The sequence below is a fragment of the Acomys minous genome, assembly GCF_964271855.1.
Source record: "Acomys minous genome assembly, chromosome: 17".
In the NCBI taxonomy this organism is placed as follows: Eukaryota; Metazoa; Chordata; class Mammalia; order Rodentia; family Muridae; genus Acomys; species Acomys minous.
Genome location: NC_140500.1, coordinates 52597501 through 52622546, shown reverse-complemented (window position 1 = coordinate 52622546; position 25046 = coordinate 52597501). Strand labels below are relative to the sequence as shown.

At 45.1% G+C, this 25046-nt stretch overlaps 1 protein-coding gene and 1 pseudogene across 8 annotated transcripts; one reads left to right on the top strand and one right to left on the bottom strand.

Moving 5' to 3' along the window:
• Nucleotides 1-3: 3 nt before the first annotated feature.
• LOC311588586 (sperm motility kinase 4A-like) lies at nucleotides 4-24828 on the bottom strand. Of its 7 annotated transcripts, none has more exons than XM_084766366.1 (4): nucleotides 24751-24828; nucleotides 18546-20214; nucleotides 14553-14757; nucleotides 4-255 (listed from the first exon to the last, which is right to left on the bottom strand). In XM_084766366.1, exons 1-3 carry the CDS (start codon nucleotides 24791-24793, stop codon nucleotides 14751-14753), a joined length of 1719 nt encoding a protein of 572 aa, XP_084622492.1. In that variant the 5' UTR covers nucleotides 24794-24828; the 3' UTR covers nucleotides 4-255; nucleotides 14553-14750. The 7 variants fall into 7 exon arrangements, with proteins under 7 accessions (XP_084622492.1, XP_084622491.1, XP_084622490.1 ...); XM_084766365.1 differs by lacking the exons at nucleotides 4-255; nucleotides 14553-14757; nucleotides 24751-24828 and adding exons at nucleotides 16640-16909; nucleotides 22597-22708; nucleotides 22813-23149; XM_084766364.1 differs by lacking the exons at nucleotides 4-255; nucleotides 14553-14757; nucleotides 24751-24828 and adding exons at nucleotides 16640-16909; nucleotides 20374-20465; nucleotides 22417-22584.
• Nucleotides 4568-8588, top strand: LOC311588145 (glutathione S-transferase P-like; annotated as a pseudogene). Its single transcript has 2 exons — nucleotides 4568-5193; nucleotides 8469-8588. The product of its transcript is annotated as a glutathione S-transferase P-like (transcript).
• Nucleotides 24829-25046: the final 218 nt, after the last annotated feature.

The following is a 25046-nucleotide window of genomic DNA, read 5'->3' as shown; positions in this document are numbered from 1 at the left end:
ACAGTCCCTGTTTCCTCCAGGTGTGACCTTGAACACTCTAAGGCTCCAGTCCTCTCCTCTTGAGCATATGGACAGAGTGTGCCTGTATCAGGGAGACACTAGGTGTGCAACAACATGATGTTTGCACACCATCATGGAGTGTTTGATCACATGATGGTCTCTGTGGATGTTTTGTCTGTGATCTTCTCACACAGTGCCCTAGGTTTGTGCTCTGGGAGAGGTAAGGCAGCTCATAGTGACTGGACAGCTCTGTCACTACCTGAAACAGAGAAGATAAAAGATAAATTACAGAACAGCAGAACACTGGAGTGGACTCCTTTCCAGAGAGCCCTAGTGGACAAGTCAATCTTTGAGCGCTGCTCTCTAACTGCACCTTCCAGGTTTCTGATCTCACTCTGGAGCCACTTCCAAGAGCAGGGCAAAGTGGGCAGATGTCAGCAGGAGCTGACACGTTCCACGACCTGCTCCTTCAGCATGAGAAGTCAGGGGGTAAATAGAACTACTGCTATAACAGACTTGGGTTATCCCATATTACAGAACTTGAGGAAAGTGGTCCAACTCGGTCTTGAAAGACAGGCTCCGCAGGAGTCTACGGTCCCTCTCCCCATAACTGAGCAGTGATATCTCTCCAGACTCTGATATACCAGCTTCAAATTTATTTTAGGAAATGTGATGGTTGAATGAGAATGGTCCCCATATATTTGAATTCTTTGTCCTCAGTTGGTAGATGTGTTTTGAAAATATTAGAATGTATGGCCTTGTTGAAGAAAGTGTCACTGGGGGTGGACTTTGAAATTTCAAGAGCCCACACCAGGAGCTTGGTCATATTCATATTCTCTCTCTTTTTCTCTCCCTCTCTCTGTCTCTGTCTGTCTGTCTGTCTGTCTGTCTGTCTGTCTCTCTCTCTCTCTCTCTCTCTCTCTCTCTCTCTCTCTCTCTCTCTCTCTCTCTCTGTCTCTGTGTGTGTGTGTGTGTGTGTGTGTGTGTGTCCCTTTCCTTCTCCCTCCCCTTCTCCCTCTCCCTCCCTCTCCCTTTCTTCCCTTCCTCTCCTCTTCTCACTCTCACTCTCCCTCTCTCTCCCTCCCTCCCTCCTTCTTTGCCTCCTCCTTGTAGATCACATATAAACACTGTTACTATTTTAGCACCATTCCTGCCTGACTCCACACTTCCTGCCATGGTGATTATGGGCTCACCTTCTGAAACTGCAAGCCTCCATTTAAGCCAATGGTTCTCAACCTATGGGTTGCAACCCCTTTGGGGAGTCAAACAACCCTTTTGCATATCAAATATTTTCATTATGATTCCTAACAGTAGCAAAATCATACTTATGAAGTAGCAATGAAATAATATTATGTTTGGGTAGGTCATCGCCACATGAAGAACTGTATTAAAGTGTTGCAGCATTAGGAAAGATACAAACCACTGAATTTAATGCTTTCTTTTGTAAGTTGCCTTGGCCATAGTGTCTCTTAGCATGAATGGAACAGTAACTAGGACAGGAAATGTAGTGTTACTGACATTTTACATTATTTTTTAGTTAGATGCCTTGTATAGAACATGTCATATTGTTTTTGAAATTTCAATTGCATAATAAAAATGTATCACTGAAAGTCAAGGGTATAGTGTGAAATTGATTTATACTTATTTAGACCATGTGACATTGAATTGGAAGATATTAAGGAGAGGCAAGGGGGATAAAATTCACAAGTACAGGGAACCACTTAAGGATTTAGGCCTGAGGCAGATGGTGAAAACACTTAACAAAGCAGATTTTCTGAAATAAAAAATTGTGTAGCATTGTTAGAAAAGGTTAACCCTTTATAAAACTATAGACCAAGTATTCCAGATAACAGTAGAGTATTGATTAAATGAGTGGTGTTTCCCCATAACATTGTGAAGTTATTTATAAAGCTTATAGGTTTGTTTTCCAAATCCAAGTCACAAGAGTCAGAACACAGTAGGTTGGGGGTAGTTCTGTTTTCCAATGATCAGGTAAAATGGCAGTTATCTCAATGTTGAAAAACTCAGACATTTGCGTTGTGCTGTGATAACCCAGGAAAACAAAGGAGAGACTGATAGGGCTCCATGGTTTCTAAGCTTTACTTACAAAGTTTTTATTACAAACTACATTTAGAAATGTCACCAGGAGCACATACTCTGAATGTCATTTTGTGATCTTTGTGCACTGAGTGGCAGGTTTATATTTATACACTTATTTCATGGAAGAAAATGCAGCTGTAGAGTCTAAACTAGTAGCTTGCACTACATATATGTCAGCACTGACTAACTAAGAAGTAAAGGAGGCACAACAAGGCCATTTGCTAAACTATGTTCATAGCAACCTTGTTCATAATAGCCAGAATCTGGAAACAACCTAAGTGTCCCTCAGTTGAAGAATGGATAAACTGTGGTACATTTGCACTATGGAATACTACTTGGCTATTAAAAACAAGGAAATTTTGAAATTTGCAGGCAAAATGAATGGAACTAGAAATGATCATCCTGAGTGAGTTAGCCCAGACCCAGAAAGACACATAAGGTTTATACTCACTTATAATTGGATACTAGCCCAACATGGATGTCCTCTGAGAGTCTTTGCTCAGTGGGGGTTGGGACAGATCCTGGGACTCACTATTGGGACTCCAGGTGAGAATGATATGGAAGAATAGGGAGATAAAAGGACCCATAGAGTCCAGGAACCCTACAAGAAGACCATCAGGGCTGGTGGATCTGAACCCAGGGGCCCTGCACAAACTGCTGTACCAACCAAGGACAATGCATACATTAGACCCCCTATCAAGATCTAGCAAATGGACAGCACATTCTCCATGGTTGTGGGGAGAGTGAGAACTACCTCTGACATGAACTCTGGTGCCCCCTATTTGACCATCTCTCCCTGGTGGGGAGGCCTTGCGGCACTCAGAGGTAGGAGAGGCAGGCTATCCAAATGAGACCTGATAGGCTGTGATCATATGGTGAGGGAGGAGGTCCCATTCTTTCACAGACCTAGGGGAGAGAAATAAGGTGAAAGAGGGAGGGAGGGGCAACAGGGAGGTACAAGTGAGGGGATAACAATTTGGATATAATCTGACAAAATTATTTTTAAAATGAAAAAAAAGAAGTAAAGGAGCTCCAAAATGCTTTCTCTCGTGTCGTTTCTGGAAATGTGTGTGTTTCTTTAATTCTGCAGAACTAACAAGAAAAGTAAAGAAAGGGAAAGAAATAAACAAAATTTTACCTTTATGAACACAACACATCAGACTGCCCAGGCAGTGAGCTCTCAGCTCTGTACAGTAGAACACAGGCTGCGCTATTTTCAGCATCACTTCAGAAACCACAGCAAACCTAAGTCTCTTAGGAAAGTCAGGAAAGTACCAAGCCGGTAATCCTCAGTGATACTCTCAACATCATGGCTTCAGAAATCCCTGCTTTGAAGCCATTGGGAATACCTTATTTTTGGAAGTGGAATTCCAAAGTACCAAAAGAGAAAATTTACAGTGACATGACTGCTTGTCAGCATGAACAGCAGCTTTCTCTAGTCATCTTGCTACCTCCAAATTATACGTACTATACAAATCTATCTAAATTTTATATAACAAAAATCAGTGCTGGGCAGTGGTGGTGCACACCTTTAATCTCAGAACTTGGAAGATAAACACAAGTGGATCTCTGAGTTCAAGACCAGTGTGGTCTACAGGGCAAGGTCCAGTATAGCCAGAGCTACACAGAGAAACCCTGTCTTGAAAAAATGAAAAACAAGACAAAACAATCAGTAAAGCATGCAGATTCTATGCAGATGTATAATTTCTACAGAAAATGTTCTGGTGAGTGTGAGCCCTCCTCAGGATCAAGCCACAAGGAATCCTCTAGCCTGCCTCCTCCCAGCTGCTCCTCATCAGCTTCCATCTGCCTAGCTGAGCATGGGTTAGGGCACCAGGAGATAGGACCCACACTACACTCTCAGATCTTCAGAATGACTTCAGGGTCACTCACCTAACAGATAGGGCAGGAGTAAGCTGTGACGGGCCTAGGGTAGCCTGTTGTGACATGCACTGTGATTGCACTTTACACAATGTAACAAAACAGGCTGCTTTCAAGAGACGTGAGATTCTGCACACAGCACCAGGGAAAACCGATTGGTGAAGTGGGTCCCTTTTTAAAAAAAAAAAAGGCTATACTAGAGACAAGGAAGGGAAGGCATTTGGGCAGATTAGGAAAAGGAAACTTGCACAGAGCAAGAAACGATAAAGAGGAACCTGCGCTTTCCTCAGTTAAAGCTGGTTGTGAAGGCTAAGGCTGCTCAGTGCAGAGGAATTAAACTCCCTGTGCTGCCTGAGTCTAAGAAGCCGAGACTTTAGCATTTGTGTCATCTCACAGTTAACCAAATCATGGACAAGCAACAATCCATAGGATCATCAAATAAAGGACGAATAGAGGTACCTCTACCAAATAGAGGTAGGTGACACTGGCCCTGCTTAATGAAAATAGCTTGAGGTCCATGTCCTTGTCCAAGATCCCTCATCTATGCAGCACTAAGGTCACGTTTCAGTCTTCGCAGCAGGCAGGCATGCTGCCATACAACATTGTCTGTGTCCCAGTTCAAGGGAGCTGTGAGGCCATGTGCATAGTGCTGACTGACAAGGGACAGAGCCCTGGAGGAAGAGGAAGTTACCAAAGATACCTGGATGTAAGGCTTGCTCAAGTCTATCTATCTGTGTGGACAGCTCCCCAAGTTTGAGGATGGAAACCTCACTTATACCAATCTAATGCCATCTTGAGGCATCTGAGTCACTCCTTTGGGCTTTATGGGAAAGATCAGAGGGAGGCCATTCTGGTGGATATAATGAATGATGGGGTGGAAGACCTTCACTGCAAATACACCACCCTCATCTACACCAAATAGGAGGATGGTAAGGATGACTATGTGAAGACCCTGCCTGGGCACTTCAAGCCTTTTGAGACTCTGCTGTTCCAGAATGAAGGAGGAAAAGCCTTCATCCTGGGTGACTAGATCTCCTTTGCCAATTACAAGGTTCCAGCCCCTGGCTGCCTGGACAACTTCCCCCAGCTCTCTGCCTATGTGGCCCGTCTCAGTGCTCATCCCAAGAACAGGACTTTCTGTCATCCCCCAACCATGTGAACCATCCCATCAATGGCAATAGCAAACGGCAGTGGATGGAAGAAAGGGGAGCAGTTTGTCCCCCTTTTTCCAAGTCTAATAAAGTTAAGACAGAAGAAGAAGAAAGGAAAATAAAATGGCTTGAGGGTGAGGTGACTCAGGCAGGATGTCTACCTTTGGCACAATCGCAACATTAAAACTACAAAGACACTGGGGAGAGATGGCTGGTACACCAGGGAAGGCAAGGCCATCGCCAAGCAGATGCCAGCACAGTTTCCAGAGATGCCAGAAATAAATGAACTGTGGGAATGCGATGCGCAGATCATGAAGAGCCTTGGGGCTAAGGAACTGCAGCTGCTTCAGAAAGACTGCATGAGAATTGCATTCTGAATCTTGCCACCTTTGTGGCTGGGTCTCTGAGATCACACTGTCGGTGAGAACGCCCCTCAGAACCAACCTCCAAAATCATCAAGAGCGGATGGCCTGGAGAAGCTGCAAGGCAGACTCCAGCCACAGCACTGGACCCCAGACCGGGCTGCAGCACACCGTGATTCCCTCATCACTCAGAGACACCTCGTGAGAGGCTTGGCTTTCCAGCTAAGTGACTGTGACCTCCCTCCCTGGGCACTCACTGCCTCAGTGACAAGAAAGGTTGGCCAGTTCCTTCTGGCCATCTCCTCACACAGGTTCATGAAGAGATGAGGTTTGGGAAAAACCAGAAAACCAGATAAAGACAGCAGGACAGATGGGGTAGTAGATATTTAATAATCCAGAAGCTGTTTCTATGTACCTGCTCTAGCTCCCAAATAAAAGATGCAGAGCCTTATTAGGTTTATTGACAAGCTTTAGGCTTAATACCTGAACAGATACTCTTTTATACTAACACTCTAAGCTAGTTTGCCTACTTTCATGCCACATGGCCCAAGTTACTTGCCATATTGGTCCTGCTTGGGATGTTTCTGGTCCATCAAGTTAATTCCTCATTGTGACATCCTCTCTCTAGCTCTTCTTCCTCTCCTCTCTCTCCCCCACCTCGTGGTCCCTACCTGAGTCCCAAAGCCCAGGAACAGAAGCTCTATCTACCTCTCTTCTGCCCAGGTACAATCTGTCTAGCTTTTTTTTTTTTATTAACCAATCAGAGATAACTGGGGAACAAATTTTATGCAACATTGCTCAGATTATTAGACAATGCACTCATCTGGACTGCAAGCGGATCTCTGGGCCCAGAATTCAGCATTTGTAGTCACAGAGCACCAGATCACCCCCCCCCCCAACAAGGTGCGGTTCAGTTCTCCAAAAGTTTCCTCAACGTGTGATTTATGTTTTTCCATTATAAAAAACTACATTAGTATATGAGGAAAACATAAAGAAAGGACAAAACACACAAGCGCTTCTTTCCAGGATGCCCTATTGCTGGTGTCAATGAGTCAGAGAATGGAGCCTGCCACTGTTCACTGTGATTTAATAGTTAGTGTCCTAGAAACCTCATTTTCATGGCTGCTCAGTGACAGTTCCCACCAGGCTGGCAGAGGCTAAAGGCTGACACCACTGATTTGTGATTTCTGATATTGAATTGAGAATAGTGACCATGAGCCAACTCTAGAAGGTACCTTGCAATCCTGTGAGGTCGCCCTCCATGGGATGAGGCTTCAAATCTGCAGCCTCCATTTCTTACAGAGACTTTTGGAGTTTTAATAGCTCACACTACAGAAGAACATATATCAGAATAGTTCTATTGCTTACCATGTGGCCCAAAGTTATTGATACACAACTGAGGGTGTTTAACGAAAACAAGATCTCCAGATCTTTCAATTCTTTGATAATTTGTCTTAGGAATAAATAAGTCAGTAAAATGTATGTAACTAGACAACTTATCCAGCTACTCTGTGTGAGTTATTTAATTCAGAGGAATGAATGTCAATTCCAAATTAATTTTGAGAGTCTTCAAAGAAATGGAGATCTTAAGAAGAAAATGTGTTTATTGGTAGTACAGAACACAGTCCCCTGTGCTGAGGGTCTGTCAGAGCTCAGCATCTCCCCTGCAGATGCTGAAAACCTCCCTGCATCCTAGTGTTCCTCCTCCCACAGCCTGCCTGGAACCCAACATCCTTCTGATGCTGCACTTGGGTGCAGGGCACTTACCCAGATGGACGTGACAGGAGGGGACTCTGCACCTGAGGAGATCCTGCACAGCTTAGTGAAGGGAGTCTAATGCATCTCTCAAGTTTGTTACTTTACTGTCAGTAGAAGGTGACAAGTTTCCGCTGGGGAGCACGGAGACCTGGCATCCCAGTGGAGCATCATCCCTGCCTGCTGATCTCACTCCCTGTGACCTGGATAACAGGCATCTGGGGAGGGCTGGGCACAAACTTTGTCTGAGCTCCCCTGACATGCCTGTAGAGGAATCGGTTGGCCCCATCATGTAAACAACCTGACTTTGTTCACTTTTGAACTCCAGATGTAATCAGTCCCATCCCACTTCATACTTTTTGATGTGTCTGCTCTGGGGTGAGAGATGACTTCCCATGGCTCTGAGGTTCTCTCCCTGGTTTTCATGCAGTGTTTGTTCTCTGTGTTTCAATTCCCATGGTCACCTTCAGGATTTGAGCTGTGAATGATGTTTACAAGTAAATTTAAGTTGAAGTGAAGTGAAAAAGTAGAGAAAAGAGGCAGAGCTGGAGGCTTGTGGCGATGCAGTCACAGGCAGATGAATGCTGCTGAGAAGCCTAGGTACCAGCCTCGTCCTCACTGATGCAGCAGAAAGTCTCACTCCTGAGATGAAGGAAACTCCCTGCAAGCGCTCTCCAACAGTCCATGTCATTTATATGAAGTTGCACTAAATATTAGGGACCTGGCAACAAAATAGAGCCCACCGGGCCACTGCTTACATTCAGGATGGCAAGAGCCTGTAATTCTAAAATTTGGGAGTAGAGACAGGAGAATTTGTGTTCAAGGCTGCATAGAAATCCCCTGTCAATAGAAACAGTCATTTTGGTGGGCTCATGAATAATTTAGGTATTAGAATTGGAAAACATGTTAAAACAGCCATTGCCAGTGTTAGAAATTAGCACAGATGTAAGGGTGAAAAGGTTAGTACTTCAGAGAGAACCAGAAATCTAGAAGGAACATAGTGCATACACAGAGACTGAAGACCAGACTTCCAGTCTCAAATGATTTTCAACAATGTGAATGAGCCAGTAAGTAAGTAGTGAAGACTGTGGAAGAGCTATAGGGACCTTCAAAACAAATTAACAGATGTCGATCATCATGCACAGTTCACTTCATCCCAAACTCCTCTGCCTTCTGCTTATGTCTGGCATGACATGGCCCATTGTTCACTGGTTTATAGCCAGGTACAGTGCCCCCTCTCCAGCAGCCCCAGAGAGGTGCTGGAGATGGTGTGGCAGAGGTGGGGCTGCTTTTTCAGGAAGCCAAGAAATGGCCCTTTGGAGAAGCCAGTGAGACCTGAACACACCCTGGTTCTGCTGTTGATGGGTGTGACTTTTGAAAAATGAGACACCTCACTGAATCTTGGTTTCATGACTTTAAATAGAAAGGAGCTGAAACCGCATTTAGTTCTGATGATTAAATAAGATAACACAAACACACTGATGGTCTGGATCACCCCTCCTCTGAGTGAAATTGGATGCTCAGATGAACAGTAACCATACCCACACAAACACCCAAAACCCACAAAAGAAAAATGAGCAAGAAACAAAGGAGCAAGAGCAGGAAGCCTGTGAGATGGTTCATCAGGCCTAAGGACTTGACTTCCATCCGTGTAACCCATGTAAAGGTGGAAGGAGAAAACTGAATCCATAGTGATGTCCTCTGATCTCTTTATGCATGGCATAGAATGTACATCCTGTTGTTGCACAACATTTTTACTAGGGAGATGTAACACATACTCACATAGGGAGCCTATACCAGACCAAAAGGCAGATATCATTGTTGGGAGTTAGTCTGGTGCTATGTGTATTCAGATGCTAAATTCTGTCCCACAAGATCTGGTTGTAGTCTAGATTAGTACATTCTCTTGTAAACCAAACAGTGTTGTGTAAACTTTGCTCCACAATTATCTCTGATTGGTTAGTAAAGAAAGCCTGGTCATCCTATAATTGGAAAGAAGTAGGCAGGGTTTCATTTCCCAGGCTTCGGGTCTCAGATAGGGCCCATGAGGCAGAAGAAAAAGGAAAAGGATGGAGAGGTGTGGCCTGATGGAGCAGAGCCAACCCACACAGGAACAACATTGGCAAATAATTTGGGGAGTACAGCTGGGACTAGCTTAGAAAAATAGTAGAAATTGTACCTGCCCAGTTATGGTGCTTAAATTGGTTAAATAAATCAATGGGTCTCTTTTTCAATTATTCAGGAGCTGGAGCTGGGTTAGAAAAGCCTTGTATAATTAATAGATTTTCTACAGTATATCACCATTGATGAGTCAATGAGTTTTATTGGGATTGCTTATGGGAAGATGGGTGAGGAGTTACTTGCAGGAACAGAAATGATTCCAAAATGCTGTATCACCAAAGCCCACCCCAGTGTGGGTGACAAGTCACAAAAGCTGGGAACCTGGAACACACAGTACAGCCTGCAGACAGCTTAACAAGTTAGACAGTGACCTCTCTAAGTGGCTCTGTTGGTCTGAACCTCTTCTAGGCAACTCAGCTTGTCTCAGTATTCTTTGAAGCTTACCACATCTGAGACTGACTCTCAGAAATCTTAACTGTTTACTCTTAGGGAAGGAGGAGCCTAGTTAAGCAGGTGTAACTGTGGGGTATTACCACCCCCAATGCTTCAGTTCCAGAAGCATTGGACTTTATTATGAACAAATGCCTAAGCCATAAGCTATGGGTCATTTCCTAACTAACTCATAACTTATTTACCCATTTATTTTGTGCTACTTGGCTGATTACCTCTCCTCAGTTTCATATGTTCATAGTCTTCAGAGTCCCACAGCTAATCCTCCCACTTCTGTTTTTCTCCCAGTATTTATATCTCTTAGCAAAAGCTCTCACCTCCTATTTCCTATCTCAGCTAATATGCCATTAGCTTTTTTATTGACATGTGATGCACAAGAGAGTCATTCTACAAATGGGTTATTTTGTTTGGTGGTGTTTATTTTCTTGAGTTCTTTATATATTTTGGATATTAGACATTTGTCAGATGTAGGGATGGTAAAGATCTTTTCTAGACTGTAGGCTGTCACTTTGTTCTGTTGAGTGTCTCCTGCCTTGCAGAAGCTTCTCAGCCACATGAGGTCCCATTTATTAACTGTTGACCTTAAGGCCTGGACTGTTGGTGTTCTGTTCAGGAAGTTGTCTCCTGTGCCAATGTGTTCTAGGCTCTTCCCCACTTTTTCTTCTAACCGATTTAATGTCTCTGGTTTTATGTTGAGGTCTTTAATCCACTTGGACTTGAGTTTTGTACATGGTAACAAATATGGGTCCAATTGCATTTTTCTACATGTAGACATCCAGTTAGACCAACACCATTTGTTGAAGATGCTATCGTTTTTCCATTGAATAGATTTGGCTTCTTTGTCAAAAATGAAGTGACCATATGTGTGTGGATTTATATGTGGGTCTTTGATTCAATTCCACTGCAGCACCACATGCTGGCGAGGATGTAGAGAGAGAGGAACACTCCTTCATTGCTGGTGGGAATGCAAACTAGTACAGCCAGTTTGGAAATCTATCTGGCGCTATCTCCAAAAACTGGGAATAAAGCTTCCTCAAGACCCAGCTATTCCACTCCTTGGAATATACCCAGAAGATGCTCCAGCACACAACAAGAACATTTGATCAACCATGTTCATAGCAGCCTTACTCATAATAGCCAGATCATGGAAACAGCCTAAGTGTGCCTCAGTAGAAAAATGGATTTTAAAAAAAACTGTGGTACATTTACACTATGGAATACTACTCAGCTATTAAAAACAAGGAATTCCCGAATTTTATGGACAAATGGGTTGAACTAGAAATTATCATAATGAGTGATTTAACTCAAAAGCAGAAAGAGTCAAATGGTATATACTCACTTATATCTGGACACTAGCCCAAGGGGCATGTCTCATGAAAATCTTCACTTACCAGGAAAATGGGACAGAGGGGAGGACATCCTATTGGGACTCTAGGTGAGAGAAGCATGGGAAAATGGAGAAATAAAAGGATCCAGAGGGTCCTAGAAACCTACAAGAAGAACATTATGATGGGTGGATCTGGGCCCTCGGGTCCTGCTCAAACTATGGCACCAGCCAAGGACAATATGTGCAGTAAACTTCAAACCCCTACCCAGATCTAGCCAATGAACAGTACATTCTCCATAGTTGAGTGGAGAGTGGGGTCTGACTTTCACATGAACTCGGGTGCCCCATATTTAACCACGTCCCCTCAATGGGGTGGCCTGGTGGCACCCAGAGGAAGGACAGCAGGCTGCCAAGAAAAGACTTGATACCCTATGAGCATATACAGTGGGAGGAGGTCCCCCTCAGTCACAGTCATAGGGGAGGGGAGTAAGGGGAAAATGGGAGGGAGGGAGGAATGGGAGGATACAAGGAATAGGATAACAATTGAGATGTAATATGAATAAATTAATAAAATATATTTTAAAAATCTAAACAACTTTAATTTAATTGTGAAACTATAACTATTTAGTCTTCAACCCCAGCAGAGACTTGAGAAGGAGTAAATATCACCTGACTATGCAGGAAATGCAGAGCAAGCAGCTTCCAGAACTGTCGCAGACAAGAGTATAAGTTACAGAAGCTTTGCTTGACAATGTTCCAGAGACTGCCTACTGCCAACTGTCCAACATGATCTCTAGACAGCTGTTGAGGCTTTTCTTGACAACATTCCAAAGATCTCTGGCTGATCACCACTGCCCCTAAATATTATGTATGGTCCAGATGTAATGTTTAGAAATCTGCTATTTCTCTTAAAACTGTTTTTTCTCTTTAATTCTCAGCCCTGAGGAAAATTATACAAAGAAAACTTTTTACCATAGAGAATGTTGAAAGAGAGCATCTGGCCAAAGGCTTGAGACAAGGATAGTTTTTTTACACTGACTGTGAGCACCCAAGCAGAAACTGCATGAAAGAAAGTTAAGACTTTGACATAACAGCACCTGGCTACACACTATTACCTGTAGAAACATTCCCTTAAAATTTGCTTTGTGAGCACTAGAAGGTGGGCTTGGAACATCTGCTTTATAGATATTTTACAATAAAAGATCCCTTGGCAGTTAGCCTAGACTTGGATAGCACACCTGTTGGTTTGGTAGTAGAAGTCAAGTTTTTTCTTTATTAGAGTACATTTAACTCAAGCTATGTTTCTATGACAATCTTGTGTGCACAGTGGTTTTAGCCTGAGGTAATTTATAATTAAACTTCTCTGAGTATTGTTTAAGAAGTAATAATCAGGTTATGCTGACCATTGTTTTGAAATTAATTGATTTTTGTTGTATGCTTTGTTGTAGGTTATAAAACTTTTTGTATTTCCTTGTTACTCTGTTGATTTTTTTATTAACTTGGTGATTGTAAAAGATGAAAAAATTCACGATATAATCTGTAATGGAAAAAGATGAACTTCATTTCAATAAAATACTGCGGCTGGCCCAAGAAGTATGGAAAAACAAGTAACAGACATGAGAGAGTAAACTAGAGTGAGATGGAGACCAGCAAGAGAGATAGATAGATGGGCAAGAGAAAGCAAGAAGAGAAATAGGAAGGTGATGGGTAACATCAAGCAAGAGAAAGATGGGAAACAACTAGCAGAAAGAGAGATACAAGATGGGTGACAAAAAGCAAGGAGATAGACAGTAAGCGAGACAGAGATAAAGACAGATAGAGAGCCTGAAGAAAAGTTCTCCTGGGCTTTAAGACCTTCAGCTTGTACCGCATATGCCTGAGTCTCTGGGTATTTCTTTTTCTTATGTTCATCTACTTCTCCTCAACAATTAGTTCCTCTAGCTAGTTGTTCAACCAAAGGTTGGTTTCCCTTAACCAGCCATTCACTGCCTGCTCAATTCTCCCTACCACAGATCCACCTCTCTTCTCTCCTCTTCACCATTCCCAGAGTTGGTCTGCGGGAGCAGCACAAAACTAATAGAAATGACAGACAGTTGGCTGCTGGGACAGTCATCCAGTATTTCTCTGCAATGCTGGAGCCTCATCTTCAGCCTTATGTCCCAGAATATCTGACAGACCTTTCATGAAGCAGGAATTATGAAGTTCTGCCTATCTTGTTTGACAAAACTCAGCAGTTGACATCCCTGCATCCAGTTTGTCCATTTTGGACAACTTACTGTAAACAGTTGAAGCAAGAGCAGTTTATTGTCCAGTGGTTAGCTTGCCGCTCCTGAAGCAAACTCCATAAGGAAAATTTTTGATGTCCATCATCTTTGAAGTAGAAAGGGGGTTTCTGCAGGAAGCAGACCTGTATTATTTTCTAAAATAAAAGCCTTAAATTAGTAAAATGTATTTAAATGTCATATTCTTTAGGTCTCTGAGGTTTTTGAAGACAATTTATCCTACTATAGTATATCTGAATAGGCAAACATTGCTTGTTTCTAACTACTATCTGTTCAACCTAGGATATTTCTGTAATAAACTAGAATCTGACATGACTATGAGTCTTACTAATGTTAACTTGTGTTTCTTAATTATCCTAAACAGTTTATAACAGTAGCTTTTAAAAGGACTAGAAACCAGTAATGGTGGTGGATGCCTATAATCCCAACACTCAGGGAGGTAAAGGCAGACAGATCTCTGTGAGTTTTAGGCCAGCCTGGTCTACAAAGTTAGTCTAAAACAGCCAAGGATACACAAAGAAACCATGTCTCGAAAAAATAAACAAATAGATAAATAAAATGACTAAAACTTAACAACGGATCCTTAAGAATCACATAGGTATAATCTTTCAATAAGAGTTAACACATAGTATGTTGTAACCAAAATATAACCTCAATTTTGTATCAGTATACATCTATACCAATATAATCAAATATAAGTTTTTGTATCAATATACAAAAATCTATACCAGAATAATATTTTTGCTTATTAATGCTCTATAGTTTAAGATCAACATTCAATAATCTACTCTTTTGTCCTATTATTCCCATATTCCTTCCCTTTTTTTCTTTCAACTCTCCTCACCCTATGTAAGAAAAGATAAAGAAAAAGAGAGAAATCCCTGAGTTTAGCCTCCTATATCTTGTTTCCTATCCAATCAAGACCAATTAAAAATTAGCAACAAATCCTCCCTAAACAACAGCAAACATCTGTAGCCCATTAAACAATGAAAAATACCCCAACTGCCTTTTGGGGCTGAGACATCACTCTAAAAATTGCTTTCTGCTGACATGGGATATAGCGCCCAGGCAGAAGCACCAACCCTTCCAGGAGGGAAGGCACATGCGCAATGGAGAAGACCACTCATCTGGCTGGGTGGAGCCTCGAGCTGTAGCAGCCACAGCGCAGATTCGTGGTGTCATCAGGAGGCGCAAGAAAGTGGCGTCATCAGGCTGCAGCCTTGACTGGCTGTGGTCCCTTAGTGCCCTCTTTGGACCTACTGCCCTTCGGTGTGGATAGTTCCCGCGGCTCTGAACACTGGGGTGCTTCATAGACTTCTACCTAAGATCTGGAGAAGAGAAACACCCTAAAAGAGAGTATGTGTAAAAAGTAACCTCCAAGCAACTCATATCATGGTAATAAGTATCAAACGGAAACAGGCTCCCGTGTTTATCTTCCTCTGGGTCTTCTTCAGTTTCCTTATCCAGGTGTAGTCCTAGCCGCTTGTTACTGATTTTGAGGCTAGCGGCAGATCCATCAGCTCTCACGTTTTCTCACTCTGCGCAGGACCGTTACTAAAGGTTTGCGATGTTTGGGAAATTACTCTGGGACTGTACTGAAATGGAAAACTGTGTCAGTCACTGGGTGCGTGCAGATAATAGCACAAATGAGCCTTGTAGCAGCTGTTTCTCCTGTCACGCCCATAGACTCCCTCTCCTCCATAGGAGGAAGCAGACCAACTTGAGTTCACCCTGGCTTGTCAGTATACACTCAGAGAGCAGCTGAGTCAGGAAGGTCCTGGAACACGAAACTTATGTTTGGATATCTGCATCTGTGTTACCTGCACGCATGGCCTGGAGAATGATGTTGTGTCCAGTTTGTCCCAAGTTGTGATCAACTATCAAGAGTCACTTGTCCCTGTGACTTGATGGGCTCCAGCTAAACCTTCATTTCCTGGCATAGAGATGTGGCTTTGGGCCCATGGCTGTTGAACAAGGACAGCTTACAATCTGTCAGATGCAGGAGCCCAGTCTCCCTCCTTGATTCCCCTCCATTGCAGAGGGGCATCTGTGTGCTAAACTGCCTCTGGATGTACATCTACAATCCCTTTTCCCAAAGTCCCCACAGCCATGCCTGGGCTCACGTTTCAGGTTTCTGTCCAAGGCCTCCAGCTCCCTAGTGGTTGAGCCTACGATGAAACAGAACATCTAGGTACAGTGAGCAGAGTGGCCAGAAAGCAGACAGCAGGAACAGGAAAGGGACCAGGATCAAACACGCCCACACAAGCCACACCCTATTGACTTACTTCCAGCAAGTTGACCTACCTTTAATAGTTCTGCCATTTGCCAATAACCATTTGAAATATGACCTGCAAGAGGTGTGCCTAGCCTGTGACTCAGGGCCTACAGGCATCCCAGGAGCTATGAATGCAAACCAATATATCTATACATGCTGTCCATCACAATGCCAAGATGTGGGTGGACACCCCTGGAAAAATACAGATTATACCAAATGTATGTGTGTGAGTTTCTAAAGTTCCTGGCATCTCCCAATCCTCACAGATTGGGGCAGCGAGGCAGACCATCAGGAGGCCATGGGACAGACAGAAAGGGCCATGCAGACAGAAAGGTCACAAATCCAAGTGCAATCCAGGCTACAGTGAGATGCTATCTAAAATAAATAAACTGACCCTCAGGAGCTGAGAATGCAGCCCAGCAGTAGATCTATGCTTCCCATATGCCAGGCCCCGGGGTAAATCCCCAGTCACACACCCACCTTACCTCTCTCACCCAACACAAGTGTAGAGAGGAGTGGGGTGTAATGATTGTAGGTACAGAGAGGAGAAGCAGAAGACAGATACACATAGCCATGAAGAGACAGTGCAGTCACCCACTAGGCCCACCCTACCATTCCCCTCAGTTTTTATTCCTCAGCCTGGGTGCACTCCCATCTGCATGTTCATTTGCCCAGTCAATATTCAGTATGTATTCAGTCCCTGCCCAGCACCAGGCCCCGGAAGGTAAAACATGGATCTTGTAGCTTCCTCTCAACCCCACTCTATCCCCCAGCTCCCTGCAGCTTCACCTGGCACTGTTATCACATCCATGGCCTCCACACTGTGTATGGGAAGACATTGGGCCAGGAGCAAGAAGAGACTCAGAAAATGTGACCCGGCGGAGGTGGGGGGAGAGACTGAAGAAAGGAATGTCACTCAGAGCAGGTCACTTGAGTGATTTAAGTCACCAAAGTCAGGTTTTATTCCCCAACCCCAACCCTCTCTCCAGAACCTACATTCCTCCAGATCGTTCCCAGGGGCCTGGGAGCAGATAACTGGGGCCATGCCCCATTTTCACTTCAACTTTACTTTTTCAGAACCTTAGTAGATGTTCTAGAACTGGAGCTGTCAGTGTGGCAATCACATCACGGACAGGAATCCACCTGTGACCTCTGAACGTTGAGAGGCAGAAGCGTAGGATGAGAAGAGAGGACACCACTTAGGTCTGGAGGAAGCAGACTGTGGGTTACACAGATGGAGGCAGAGCTGCCCAAGGAGGCTCGAAAAGAAACTGGAGGAAGCCCAGAGATTCCATGCAAGGATGGGCCCATCCATTTCTCCTGTGGTTGCCATATAGTGCTGCTCCGCCCCCAGGCACAGCTGGGCCCTCCACCAGGAACACTGTTCTCTACACTGGCTGGCCACACCCTAAACCCCTCCAGATCTTGTTCTTTCAGGGTCTTCACTCTGATCCTCATTATCCATTACCCCTGGCCCCACTCAGACACTCAGCTCTTTCTACTCCCTCAGCTGACCAGTGTCCTGAGGGCAGCCTGTCCACATGGAGGTGCCCTGAATTTGGGGAGGGTAGCTTCAGAGGCTAGGTCTAAGATTGCAGCAGGGCCTTGGAAAGGCTCTTGTCCCTCTTCTCCCTGTAAATCCATCTGACAACAGTCCCCTCACAGCCATGCTGAGCTAGAACAGCCGCCCTAAGTGAGGCATTGGCCTCAAACACCTGTCACTTGGTCACTGTGAGATGCTGCAGCTGTTGGTTCTAGCAGTGGAAGCTGGGTACCTGGTGGGACCAGGTTGGTGGAAGAACCCACATCGATCAAAAGCAGAGGTGCAGGGGGCTAGATGGTCAGGGGCAGCACTGGGAGAGGAAACACAGTACTCTCGTGTCCAGATGAGTCTTTCCCAATCTCTGTGCCACTTTGGTTCCCAGGATTTGTGCACATGCGCCTTATTTTTTCTTTGTGTACAGGATGGCAATTGGCTGCCCTACAAATGACTCAAACAGGGCTTTGCTGGGGAATTGCAATTATCATTCTCGTGAAATCAACATTGGCACACTTGGGATAGCCTGACCTGTAGTTACCGGGAGGAGACAGATAACTACATCTCACCCATTACTGAAGACCAATGCCCATCCAACCCCAGACACTTGAAGGTAAGGACAGACAAGCAGGTGGGGGCAGGGAAGGGCAATGTAACCTTTTCTCCAGGAGAGGCTCAGCCTTTTCAGCCCCAGGAAGCTCGGTGTCCCACACCGAGTGCTGTGAAATGCCATGGTCAGATCATATTGCCTCCTGACTAACTGGAACTTACCTGGGAAGGTCTGCTTCAGTGTCCACACCTTCCCAAAGACCTTAGGATTGTGTACTTGGGCACAAAACAGCCTGTAGTTCCAGCCTGGCTCACTGCTGTAGTGGCTTCAGTCCATGCCAGGCTGAACTCAACCTATGGCTCATCATCCTCAAGGCTGGAGGGCTGCCCCCTTGCCTCTTAAGAACAGAAAAATGAGAGGAATCCCTTAGTGACTGGGCCACACAGAACTTACTCCTCACCATGTGATAGATGCTCACCTGGTTCCTTGGGTCTTGGCCTTTGTCTCCCCTCCCCACCCTGCCCTGAGTCACCCTGCCCCTAGTGACTAGTCCCAGCCCTACTCACTACCCTTTGATGACCACATACACTTCAAATACCACATGAGTGAGTCCTTAGGACTCATCCTCTTGAGGAGACAGATGCATAAAGTCATACACACATACCATGCAGCTGCTCAGTATCTGATGTCGGTTGAAAAGCACAGAATAACAATGCAGATGAGGTCAAGGCACAGATACATCTCACTGCCTCACCTCCTGGCTTTGGGTGTCTTGCCACTCTCCTGCCCTTTGTCTGGAACCACTTTCTTCCTGGAGACCTGACTTTTCCTCTGGATTGGCACACAGCAGCAGCAGCAGCAGCAGCAGCAGCACAGTTTTATTGCACAGTTCACCATCCTCCTCATCACCCTCTTGCAGCCTGGGCAGTGTCTGTGGGAACAGGCTATCAGCACATCCTTGGGCTGATCACTGGGGGACACTGACACTGGTTCTGGTGACAGATCTCCAGAGGATAAGATTCTCTCCGTTGCATGAGCGCACTTTGTGCTCTGAGGCCGAAGACCCACCTCAGGATGTGAGTTATTTTCTGGCCATGTGTCCTGAAAGATGTCTAGGCCAGCTTTGCAGCTACTCTTGGAGTGGGTGCAGAGGGCAAGCTCATCACCGTGATGGCAGGCTACCCTGAAATAAGAGATGGTCCTCTTCATCAGGGAGCAGTGGGGAGCAGCAGGCGTGATGGCCTTCCTTCCCATCCTTAAATGTTTCTCATCCTCGGGAAGTTGACATTTACAGGGGAAGGCATGAAGGGCAGGCTCGCTGACTCTGTTCAGTGGCAGAGCGAAAGTAGAAAGATCAGCAGGAGTCCCAGAAGGTGTAACGCCTGGCTGCATGGGCTTCACGTGGCTCTCCTGGCTATCCTGCCAATGGTTCTTGTGTTTTAATATCAGATATGTAGCCATTGCTTCATCGAAGGTTTGCGCTTTTAAAGATTCCAGGACCTCATAGGGGTCATACCCTACGTCAGCCATGATGTTTATGATGATGGGGTCTGGGAAACTGGGGAACTCCTCCAAGGAAGACTCAAGGGAAGGCACCTCACCTTCCGTGAGCCACGGGTCGTGCATGATGTGGTCTATCGAGGGCCTCTTGCTGGGGTCCAGGGTGAGTAACTGGCTGATTACATTCAGCACGTTTGCAGAAAGGTGAGATGGGCTGGAGTATCTCACACGCAGGATCTTCTGCTTTATCCCAAGACTGGTAGGTGCTTGAAAAGGGAGGCAGCCAGTGGTCATAAAGTAGAGGAGGACTCCCAGGCTCCACACGTCAGCTGCGGGCCCGTCATACTCTTTTCCCCGCAAGAGCTCTGGGGCACAAAATGGAAGGCTGCAAAAGAAAGAAGGCAGCTTCTGCCCAGGGTTCACCTGAATGCCCAACCCAAAGTCACTGAGTTTGATGATACCCTCACCATCCATCAGGATATTTTCTGGCCTCAGATCTCTGTGCACCACACCTTTTGAATGGCAGTAGTGCACAGCACTCCCAATCTGTTGGAAAAGTCGGCGGGCTTCATCTTCCTGCAGATGGCCATCCTCCTGGATCCTGTCAAGCAGCCTTCCTCCACTCACATGCTCCATCACAAGGTAGGTGTTAACAGTGGTGTTGATTATCTGATAAAGTTGGATGATATTGGGATGGTTGAGAGATTTCATGATGTCAATTTCCGATGTGGCAATGGAGGAGTTCCTTGGCAGGATTTTCAGGGCCACCTGGGTCTCAGTGAGGAGGTGCCAGGCAAGCTTCACTTCCCCAAAGCTGCCTTGGCAGATGGTGTTCAAGATCTTGTAACTATTTCTGAGGAGTGCTTCTTCGGGAACTGCGACCTTGAGGTCCAGCACCACCATTATCACTCCAATCAACAGTGCTAGATTAAAAATTTTTTAAATAGAAGTCAGTTCTCAGAGGGGACTGTGGCTCTAATTCTCACATCAGGAAGACGGAATGGACACTGCTATTGGTGCCACCCAGCCTCCTGTTCCTGCTGTAAACACATTGTCCTAAAAGAAGCACACATCATACTCACTTATAATTGGGCACTAGCCCAAAATGCATGTCCCATGAAAGTCTTCCCTTAACAGGAGATTGGAATAGATGTGAGGACATCCCACTGGGACTCTAGGTAAGGGAAATAAAGGAGATGGGGAAATAGAAGGACCCAGAGGATCCTAGAAACCTACAAGAAGAACATTATGATGGGTGATTCAGTGCCCAGGGAGGGTCTGATCAGGCTATTGCACTATCCAAGGACAATACAAGTAGTAAACATCGAACCCCTACTCTGATCTAGCCAATGGACAAGACATTCTCCACAGTTATGTGGAGAGCACGGACTGATTTAGACATGAACTCTGGTGCCACATATTTAACCACCTTCTCTTGGTGGGGAGACCTAATGGTACTCAAAGAAAGAATAAGCAGGCTACTAAGATGAGACTTGATAACCTATGACCATATAGTGGAGGAGGAGGTCCCCTTCAGTCATAGACCTAGGGGAGGGGAATAGGGTGAAAGCAGAAAGGAGGGAGGAATAGGAGGATATAAGTGATGGGATAACAATTGAGTTGTAATCTGAATAAATTAATAAAAAAAAGAAACACATCTCAAAAAAAGAACTTACTGATGCCCCCAAGGCCACAGAAAACCAAAACAAACCAAGCACCAAAGCAATAAACTGAAAAGAGAAAAAGGAGCAGAGCAGAAATGAAACAGATATGAAAGAAATGAAGAATAGGTGAGACGGAGTTAACTGAGAGTGAAGCTGAGCTGAAAGCCTGACCCTAGCTCACAGAGAATGTGAATAAAATAAAAAACAAGAAAGGCTACAGGATTATAGCTGATACTGTTGACATTCAGAGCAAATTTTGAACTGGAAAGTCTGGAAGAAAAGACTAAGTTTCTAGACACACCTGGCCCATCAACATTAAACCAAGAGGAAAAACATCTTATCAAATACAAAGCAGAAAGTTCAGTTGTGATTAAATAATCTCCCCCCAAAGAAAAGCCTAGACTCAGGTGGATTTCCTGAGGAATCTGAAGAATTTTTCCAGAAGAACTACACCAGCACCCAACCATTTAGTAAAGCAAAAACGGAAAGAGCTCACCCTACATAGTCAGGAGGATGTTGACATCAAAGTCGGATAGAGACACAAGCAAAATTATAAGCCAATTTCCAGGACAAATATAGACATGAAATCCTTTATAAGAACACTTAACACACTAAATTCAGTAACACATTAAGAAGGCCATACTTTACAACCAAGATGAGTTCACCATGTAACCCAAAGATAACGATGCTGCAGCATACATGAGTTGATAATGGAGAGGTAGCGGAGACAGACAAGACAGACAGAGGCAGAGAAAGAAAAGAAAGGTGGAACCAAGTACAATGACGATCCACTTAGCCATAAAATGTGCAAACATACTATTGAGTTTGAAGTCTGGTGTTTCCAGATAGCCTCTGAGCTCAGGATAAAATGACAGAACTCCCTTTATCAATGGAGTTCCAGATTCCCTAAGGAGCTGCCACACAGCCCTTAGGGAAGAATACAGGCTGGACCCTTTCCTGATAAGAAACCTATTCAGAAAGTATCTGGGGATTCCTGGAGGTACCCATCCTATGTTGATAAGTTGTCTTGCTCTCTTGGCTTTCAACCAATGACTTTTAACTGTACCTGGAGATTCTGCCACCTATAGCATACTTAAGTACTGCTTTCCCGTCTTATGATAGGGCTTTTTTGTTCCATGTAGATGCAGTATCCCTGGCACCCCTAAGCCCCAGTGAATCGAACATATTCACCCTTGAAACCCCTCCCACTGCCCAAGGTTTATAATGTCACTGACTCACAAAAGTAAGAGTTTGCTCCCTCACTCCATTCCTCCACCATCATTTTTCTGGGAAAGAAGGGCTCCCCTCCTCCCTGACAACCAACTTGAGCTTCTGGGCTACCACCACACCCAGTTTGGTTGCCAATCAGGCAGACTCTTACCCTGCCCCCAGGCTGCCAGATCAGGCAGCCACTAAAGACTGCCCTGAAGCCCCACCCATCACCATGAGCTCTACACTTACTGAATCTGCATCCCACCAGAACTGCCTTCCAGTTGGTTTCCAGCTTTCACCCTCACCCCTGCCATTAATACAGCAGCTTAACTGAAGGGCTGTAAAACTTTGGTACCATCACAGGCTTTTGTTTCCACTGCTGTATGGTAGCATCAATCTCATTTTAAAAGAGCTAGTTGTAACACTTGCCTTGAATGCTCTAAGCCACTCCTGAGAAACGGAACCTTTGATCTTGAAATTTCTCTGTTCCCATCCAGAAGCAAACAGCACCTGGCTTAGTACACCAGAAGTGGAATCCAGGCTACCACCAGACACAGAACAATAATAAAGAACAACTGTCATTTTCTGGAAAATAGGTGGAACTGCAGAGCATGTGATATGTGTAATCTTGATCTAAGAACCTACATGGGGCTGGCCAGGTGTCTCAGACAGTAAAGGTTCCACCAAGTCTGACAACCTGAGTTCCATCCCTGGAATCCACAGGGATGGAAAGAAAGAACTGACTTTTAAAACTTGTCCTCCTCCCTCCACATGTATGTTGTTGTATATACACAAAGAGACACAAAAATAAACAAGCATCAAACAAACAAACAGAAAAGCTCCAATACAAAACTATATGCTGAGCCCTAAACCCCTAACACCAAACCAACAAGCCAGGAAATAAACTATGTCAAAGCCCAGCAGACCACCAGTGTCAATTGCAACAAATCACCAGTGTCCAAGTCCACAACCCACCAGCCAACAGCTGTCTGAACGCTAACACCTAGCTGCAGCTCACACTTCTTATGGATAGGGACCTTGCATTGGTCACAATGGCTCCTTGTGATGTCAGAGCAAGAAACAGACCAATCCAAATCAGGCACACCCCACTGAGGGCACACTCCACATAGGGTCCACCCACAGTGGGTTTTACACTTTTCCATCAGTAGGACTATATTAGGTTTCTCGTTATTGTGAACAAAGACCTAAAAGAAGCATCTCAGAAGAGGAAGGGATACTTTGAACTCATGCTTTGTGAGAGCAGTGGAGACATTGTTGGCAATTACTGCTAGCATAGCAAGGAAAGGCTTCCATGCCTTGGACTCCCTTTGTTAACTTTGTATACTTTGTAAACTTTGTACACTTTGCATGAAAATGTCCAAGCCTCTGCCTGATAAGTTCCAGCAGCCAGGTCAGGCTGCTTCACGTTTTGCCTCTGGGGTCCCCCTACATCTTTCCCTGGGTGCCCCCCTTCAGCACTTCAGCTCCCCTGGGTGCCACCCCTGATCCCTGAAAGGGGAACTCAGATCTTCGGGCTGTGCTACTGGCTTCTCTACACCTCCAAGCAGCAACACCTCAGGACTCCAGAGTAGCTGCAGCTAAATCTCCACAGCCCTGGGACCTGAGATGATTCAGACGCCTGGAGAAACTGAGAAGCTGAAGGCACAGAGATAGCAGCAGCATCTGAGGCCTCAGTTGTTGCTGCTGCTGACAGGGAACTCAGAGGGAGGGAGATGAGCCCAACTGGAGCTAGTCTGTGGGTTCCATAGCCATCTCTGTGGCAACAATGTATAAACTAGCCATTCCTCCAAGGCAAGGAGCTTTCCCCAGTCTAGCTATTGTTGCGTGGGTGGCCTGACATCTGATACTCTGGGTGGAAGGGTGTCCACAACTGAGAGCTGGGAAGGTATCCCATCCCTGAGGTGGGACAGTGTCCCAAGGGTACCCTGAGACACGGAGGCCCAGGAACCTCAAAACTCTGTGAGGAGGTCTCCTCCACAGAGAGGATGCAGCTCCCAGAGAAGGGTTGCCCCTATAGCCCGAGGAGCAGAAGAGCCTTGGAATCTGATCTCTGCTTCTTCATTTCTTTTCTTCCTCTTCTTCTTCCAACGAGAGAGTCAGAGCAGGCGGTAAATCTTTTAAAAGAATTTTTTGGAGGGATGAATCCAGAAGAGGAGAGATGAATCCAGGAGTGGCTACATCTGCTCCCATAGACACAGCCTTTATATAGGGTTTATTAGGGGGCGGAGCACTCTAAACCAGGGATTCCCAGGGATTTCAAGCCTGAGCTGGGGTTTTGTCCAGACTTCTCAAACCAAATTAGCATAATCTGGGTTGAGATGACATTTACAGAGGTCCAGGTCTGGGGCGGGGGTAGAAGGGACTGGGCTGAGCTGCTGGACCTTTCTCAGGCAGAGATCTAGCCACTTTTCTGCCTTGAGGGGTAATAAAGTTTATAATATATCCAAAATTTACCAAGAGTCCATTGTGAAGGCAATAGGATGAAGCGGGAAAGGTTGTCGCTACCATGGACAGTTCCCATGGAGGCAGTTCAAAAGACATAAATTGGGGTGGGAAAGTTACCATGGACAGCTCCTGCTGAGGCACCAACAGGAACAGCTGCCATTTTGTTTCTAGTCTCCACAGCCCCAGGGCGGAAAGGAGGGGTGAAATCCCTGAAATGGGAAGGAGGAGTGGGAGCTAACTACTTTAAATTTTCGTGGCCTGCTGCTCAAAGGCTAGACATAGCTCTTGGGGGTGGTGATACAGAGGGACAAAGGAAGGATATGTCACAAGGCTGGGGTTGGCAGTAGATAGCAGCAGGCCACCACAGCTTGGAAGTGTGCTGCTGTGGCTGGAGAATGAACTGCCATGGTTTT

Bases quoted from the DNA above. Each gene is read 5' to 3' on its own strand.
- LOC311588586 (XM_084766361.1), bottom strand. From the start codon at position 24,793: ATGGCAGCTGTTCCTGTTGGTGCCTCAGCAGGAGCTGTCCATG. The intron at 20,215-24,750 runs GTAACTTTCCCA...TTTTTAATCTAG, and splicing joins CTCAGCAGGAGCTGTCCATG to CACTGTTGATTGGAGTGATA. The intron at 16,910-18,545 runs GTGAGGCAGTGA...TGCTTCCTCCAG, and splicing joins AAGACACCCAAAGCCAGGAG to ACCTAAGTGGTGTCCTCTCT.